Source organism: Taeniopygia guttata, chromosome 3, assembly GCF_048771995.1.
Source record: "Taeniopygia guttata chromosome 3, bTaeGut7.mat, whole genome shotgun sequence".
NCBI classification, from domain to species: domain Eukaryota; kingdom Metazoa; phylum Chordata; class Aves; order Passeriformes; family Estrildidae; genus Taeniopygia; species Taeniopygia guttata.
In genome coordinates this window covers 1,628,082-1,634,081 of record NC_133027.1, presented here as the reverse complement: position 1 = coordinate 1,634,081, position 6,000 = coordinate 1,628,082, and the positions used below count along the sequence as shown (strand labels likewise).

Here is a 6,000-nt window from a genome sequence, read left to right as displayed (position 1 = left end):
AAGAATTCCCATTAAAAATTTGAAATTCCTGGGAAAAATCCTTGGAAAAAATTCCCACAAAAGAATTGAAATTCCTGGAAAAAAGATCCCACAAAATAAATGAAATTCCTGGAAAAATTCCCACAAAAAACATGGAATTCCCAGGAAAAATTCCCATAAAAAATTCTAAAATCCTGGGAAAAATTCTTGGAAAAAATTCCCACAAAAGAATTGGAATTCCTTGGGAAAATTCTTAGAAAAACATTCCCACACAAGAATTGAAATTCCTGGAAAAATTCTCCTGGAAAAGTTGAAATTCCCGGGAAAAATTCCCATTAAAAAGTTGGAATTCCAGGGGAAAATTCCCCCCAAAAATTTGAAATTCCTTGGGAAAATTCTTGGAAAAAATTCCCCCCAAAAAAATCGAAATTCCTGGAACAAATTCTCCTGGAAAGGTCGGAATTCCCGGGAAAAATTCCCATTAAAAATTTGAAATTCCTGGGAAAAATTATTGGAAAAAATTCCCCCCAAAAAATTGAAATTCCTGGAAAAATTTCCACCAAAAAAAATTTGGAATTCCCTGGAAAAATTCCCACAAAAAACTTGAAATTTCCGGGAAAAATTCCCATTAAAAAGTTGGAATTCCCGGGGAAAATTCCTATTAAAAATTTGAAACACCTTAGGAAAATTCTTGGAAAAAATTCCCACAAAAAAATAGAAATTCCTGGAAAAATTCTCCCAGAAAACTTGGAATTCCCAGAAAAAAATTCCCATTAAAAATTTGAAATTCCTTGGAAAAATTCTTAGGAAAATCCCATTAAAATTTTGAAATTCCTTGGAAAAATTCTTGGGAAAAAAATTCCCACACAAGAATTGAAATTCCTGGAAAAAATTCCCACAAAAAAATTGAAATTCTTGGAAAAAATTCCCACAAAAAATGGAAATTCCTGGGAAAATTCTCCCAGCAAAGTTGGAATTCCCAGGAAAATTCCTGGATAATTTTGGAATTCCCTGGAAAAATTCCCCCAAAAAATATTGAAATTCCTTTGAAAATTATTGGAAAAAATTCCCACAAAATAAAATTGAAATTCCTGGAAAAAATTCCCACAAAAAAAGTTGAAATTCCTGGAACAAATTCTCCCAGAAAACTTGGAATTCCAGGGAAAATTCCCCCTAAAAATTTGAAATTCCTGGGAAAAATTCTTGGAAAAAATTCCCACACAAGAACTGAAATTCCTGGAACAAATTCTCCCAGCAAAGTCGGAATTCCCGGGATAATTCCCGGATAATTTGGGAATTGCGCTCAGAGTTTGGAATTTCCCGGCAGCGGCTCCGGGGGCAGCTCCCGCAGCCATTCCAGCAGGATCCGGTTCAGCTCCGCCGGCCTGCGGGAATTCCCAAAATATTCCCGAAATATTCCCAAAACATTCCCAAAATATTCCCCAAATATTCCCAAAATAGTCCCAAAATATTCCAAAAACATTCCCGAAACATTCCCAAAACATTCCCAAAATATTCCCAAAACATTCCCAAAATATTCCCAAAACATTCCCAAAATATTCCCAAAACATTCCCAAAATATTCCCAAAACATTCCCAAAACATTCCCAAAATATTCCCAAAAATGTTCCCAAAATATTCCCAAAACATTCCCCAAATATTCCCAAAATATTCCCAAAACATTTCCAAAACATTCCCAAAATATTCCCAAAATTCCCAAAATATTCCCAAAACATTCCCAAAATGTTCCCGAAACATTCCCAAAATTCCCAAAATGTTCCCAAAATATTCCCTAAATATTCCCGGAATTTGGGGATTTTTTTCCCAAAATACCCATTTTTTCCCCAGATTTTTCTCTGAATTCCCGGATTTCCCCCACATATTTCCAGGATTTTCCCCAAAATTCCCATATTTTTCTCCATATTTTTCCTAAAATTCCCAGATTTTTCCCAGATTTTCCCCAGATCTTTCCTGGATTTTCCCCAAAATTCCCAGGTTTTCCCCATATTTTTTCCAGGATTTTCCCCAAATTCCCAGATTTTCCCCCAATTTTTCTGGGACTTTTCCCAGATTTTTCCTGGATTTTTCAATTTTCCCCAAAATTCCCGTTTTCCCCCCAGATTTTCCCAGAATTTTTCTCAGATTTTTCCTGAATTCCCAGATTTTTCCAGGATTTTTCCAAAAATTCCCATTTTTTTCCTCCATATTTTTCCGAAAATTCCCAGATTTTTCCCAGATTTTCCCCAGATTTTTTCCAGGATTTTCCCAAAATTCCCAGATTTTTTACCAGATTTTTCCCCGAAATTCCCCTTTTCCCCCCATATTTTCCCAGGATTTTCCCCCGATTTTTCCTGAATTCCCAGAATTTTCCGGGATTTTCCCCAGATGTTCCCAAATTTCCCAGATTTTTCCCCAAATTCCTGGACTTTTCCCAGATTTTTCCCGGATTTTTCCCAAATTCCTATTATTTCAGGATCAGGAATTCCAGGAATCTTTGGGATTTCTGGAATTTAGGAGCTCCGGGATTTGGGAATTCCAGAATTTGGGAATTGTGGGATTTGGGAATTCCGGGATTGGGAATTCCCAGGAATTTTTTGGGATGGGGAACTCTGGGATTTGGGAATTCCGGGATTTGGGAATTTTTGGGATTTGGGAATTCCGGGATTTGGGAACTTTTGGGATTTGGGAATTCTGGGATCGGGGAATTTTTGGGATTTGAGTATTCCAGGATCGGGGGATTTTTGGGATTTGGGAATTCCGGGATTGGGGATTTTTGGGATTTGGGAATTCCGGGATTTGGGATTTTTGGGATTTGGGAATTCCAGGATCAGGGATTTTTGGGATTTGGGAATTCCGGGATTTGGGATTTTTGGGATTTGGGAATTCTGAGATCGGGGAATTTTTGGGATTTGGGAATTCCGGGATTTGGGAACTTTTGGGATTTGGGAATTCTGGGATTGGGGAATTCCGGGATCTGGGAATTCCAGGATTGGGGGATTTTTGGGATTTGGGAATTTTTGGGATTTGGGAATTCTGGGATTTGGGAATTTTTTGGATTTGGGAATTTTTTTGGATTTGGGAATTCCGGGATTGGGGAATTTTTGGGATTTGGGAATTTTTGGGATTTGGGAATTCCGGGATTTGGGAATTCCGGGATTTGGGAATTTTGGGATTTTTGGGGTTTGGGAATTCCGGGATTTGGGATTTTGGGGATTTTTGGGATTTGGGAATTCTGGGATTTGGGATTTTGGGGATTTTTGGGATTAGGGAATTCCGGGATGGGGACTCCTCCCCCACCTCTCCAGCTGTGTCCAGTGGCCGCACTCCTCCAGGTGGCGCCGCTGCAGCTTCGGCACCTGCACAGAATTCCCAAATATTCCTCGTTTCCCCCAAAATTCCCACATTTCCCTCATTTCCCCCCCAAATTCCCACATTTTCCTCATTTCCCCCCAAAATTCCCAAATATTCCTTGTTTTCCCCCAAAATTCCCACATTTTCCTCATTTTCCCCCCAAAATACCCAACATTTTCCCCAAAATTCCCAAGTTTTCCAAGGTTTTCCCCAAGATTTCCCAAAATTTCCCCATTTTCCCCAGAATTTCCAATTTTTCCCCAGTTTTTCCCCCAAAATACCCACTTTTTTTTCCCCCAAAATTCCCAAATTTTCCCCAGTTTTTCCCCAAAAGTCCCAAGTTTTCCCAGTTTTTTGCCCAAAATTCTCAGATTTTCCCCACTTTTCCTTAAAATTCCAGAATTTCCCCCAAAATTCCCACATTTCCCCTGGGTTTCCCCCAAAATTCCCAAATCTTCCCCATTTCCCCCCCAAATTCTGAATTTCCCCATTTTTTCCCCCCAAAATTCTCATATTTTCTTTGGTTTTCCCCAAAATTCCAAAATTTTCCCCAGAATTCCCAAATTTTCCCCATTTCCCCCCCAAAATTCCCAAATTTCCCCCAGTTTTTCTCCAAAATCCCCAATTTTCCCCCATTTTCGCCCCCAAAATTCCCAAGTTTTCCCCAAAATGCTCATATTTTCCCTTGTTTTTTTCACCCAAGTCCCTAAATTTCTCCCAAAATTCCCAAAAATCCCTAAATTTATCCCAAAATTCCCATATTTTCCCCGTTTCTCTCCCCAGAATTCCCAAATTTTCCCCATTTTCCCCCCATTTTTTTCCCAATTTTCCCTGTTTTCCCCCAGAATTCCCATTTTCCCCCCAAATTCCGGAATCCCCTGACCCATGTCTCCATGCCGTGGCTGAGTCGGGGCCGCAGCACCGGATCCTTCCCCGCCGTCACCAACAGCGCTGGGACAGCGATCTGCCGGATTGGGGGATCCCAAAGGGATCTCAACGGGATTTGGGGGATCCTGAGAGGATTTGGGGGCATCCCCAGGGTGGGGAAATGGGATTTGGGGGATCCAGAGGGGATCCTGAGGGAATCCAGAGGGATTTGGGGGATCCAGAAGGGACCTGGACAGGGTTTGGGGGATCCCCAGGGTGGGCAATTGAGATTTGGAGGATCCCGAGGGGATCCTGAGGGGATTTGGGGGGATCCAAAGAGGATCTGGGGGACCCCCGAGGGATCCCGAGGGGGTTTGGGGATCCCCGGGGGGGTTTGGGGGATCCCGAGGGTGGGGAAATGGGATTTGGGGAATCCCGAGGGGATCCTGAGGGGATTTGGGGGGATCCCCGGAGGGTTTGAGGGATCCCAAGGGGGGAAAATGAATTTTGGGGGATCCAGAGTGGGAAAATGGGATTTGGGGGATCCCCGCAGATCCGGACGGGGTTTTGGGGATCCCGAGGGGATTTGGGGGATCCCAAGGGAATGGAGAGGATCCCGAGGGGGAAATGGGATTTGGGGGATCCCGAGGGGGTTTGGGGATCCCCGGGGGGGTTTGGGGGATCCCGAGGGTGGGGAAATGGGATTTGGGGGATCCCGAGGGGATTTGGGGGATCCCCGGGGGGTTTGGGGGATCCTGCTGGGATTTGGGGGATCCCCAGGGGCCCCAGATTGGGATCGGGATTGGGATCAGGGTCAGGGTCAGGGTTGGGATCAGGATTAAGGTCGGAATCAGGACCAGGATCTCTCAGGGATCTCTCATGATTTCTGGGGGATCTCCGGGGACCTCTCAGTGATCTCTCAGGGATCTCTCAGGGATCTATGGGGGATCTCTCAGGGATCCCTCTGTGATCTCTCAGGGATATCTCAGGGATCAGTTTGGGATATCTTTGGGATAAGTTCAGGATCTCTCGGGGACCTCTCAGGGATCTCCGGGGGATCTCTCAGGGACCTCTCAGGGATCTCTCCAGGACCTCGCGGGGATCGCTCAGGGATCTCTCTGGGGAATCTCTCAGGGATCTCTCAGGGACCTCACAGGAATATCTCCGGGATCTCTCGGGGATCTCTCCGGGATAGGTTTGGGTTATCTTTGGGATAAGTTCAGGATCTCCCAGGGATCTCTCAGGGATCTCTCAGGGATAGGTTTGGGATATCTTTGGGGTAAGCTCAGGGATCTCTCAGGATCTCTGGGGGATCTCTTGGGAACCTCTTGGGGACATCTCGGGGGATCTCTCGGGGATCTCTGTGGGACCTCTCAGGGATCTCTCAGGAATCTATCTGGGGGATCTCTCAGGAACCTCTCGAGGATCTCTCGGGGATCTCTCAGGGACCTCTTGGGGATCTCTCAAGGATCAGTTTGGGATATATTTGGGATAAGTTCATGGTCTCCCAGGGATCCCTCCGGGATCTCTCCAGGACCTCTCGAGGATCTCTCGGGGATCTCCCACGGATCAGTTTGGGATGTCATTGGGATCCATTTAGGATCTCTCATGGATCTCTCGAGGATCTCTCAGGGATCTCTGGGGGATCAGTTTGGGATATCTTTGGGATAAGTTCATGATCTCTTGGGGATCTCTGGGGAATCTCTCGGGGATCTCTCGGGGATCAGTTTGGGATATGTTTGGGACCAGTTTGGGATCTCTGGTGGATCTCTCAGGGATCTCTCAGGGATCCCTCCATGATCCC

The 6,000-nt window shown here is 44.6% G+C and overlaps 1 protein-coding gene across 3 annotated transcripts in view; it reads right to left on the bottom strand.

Moving 5' to 3' along the window:
- Positions 1–1,207: 1,207 nt before the first annotated feature.
- EPHX2 (epoxide hydrolase 2) overlaps positions 1,208–6,000 on the bottom strand; it is a 42,781-nt gene continuing 37,988 nt past the window's right edge. For all 3 annotated transcript variants that reach the window (XM_072926222.1, XM_072926223.1, XM_072926224.1), the window contains 3 exons: positions 4,213–4,293; positions 3,276–3,334; positions 1,208–1,364 (listed from right to left, as the gene is read on the bottom strand). In XM_072926222.1, the coding sequence (XP_072782323.1) occupies positions 1,283–1,364; positions 3,276–3,334; positions 4,213–4,293 (222 nt within the window). In that variant the 3' untranslated portion in view covers positions 1,208–1,282. The remainder of the gene's footprint in view (positions 1,365–3,275; positions 3,335–4,212; positions 4,294–6,000) is intronic.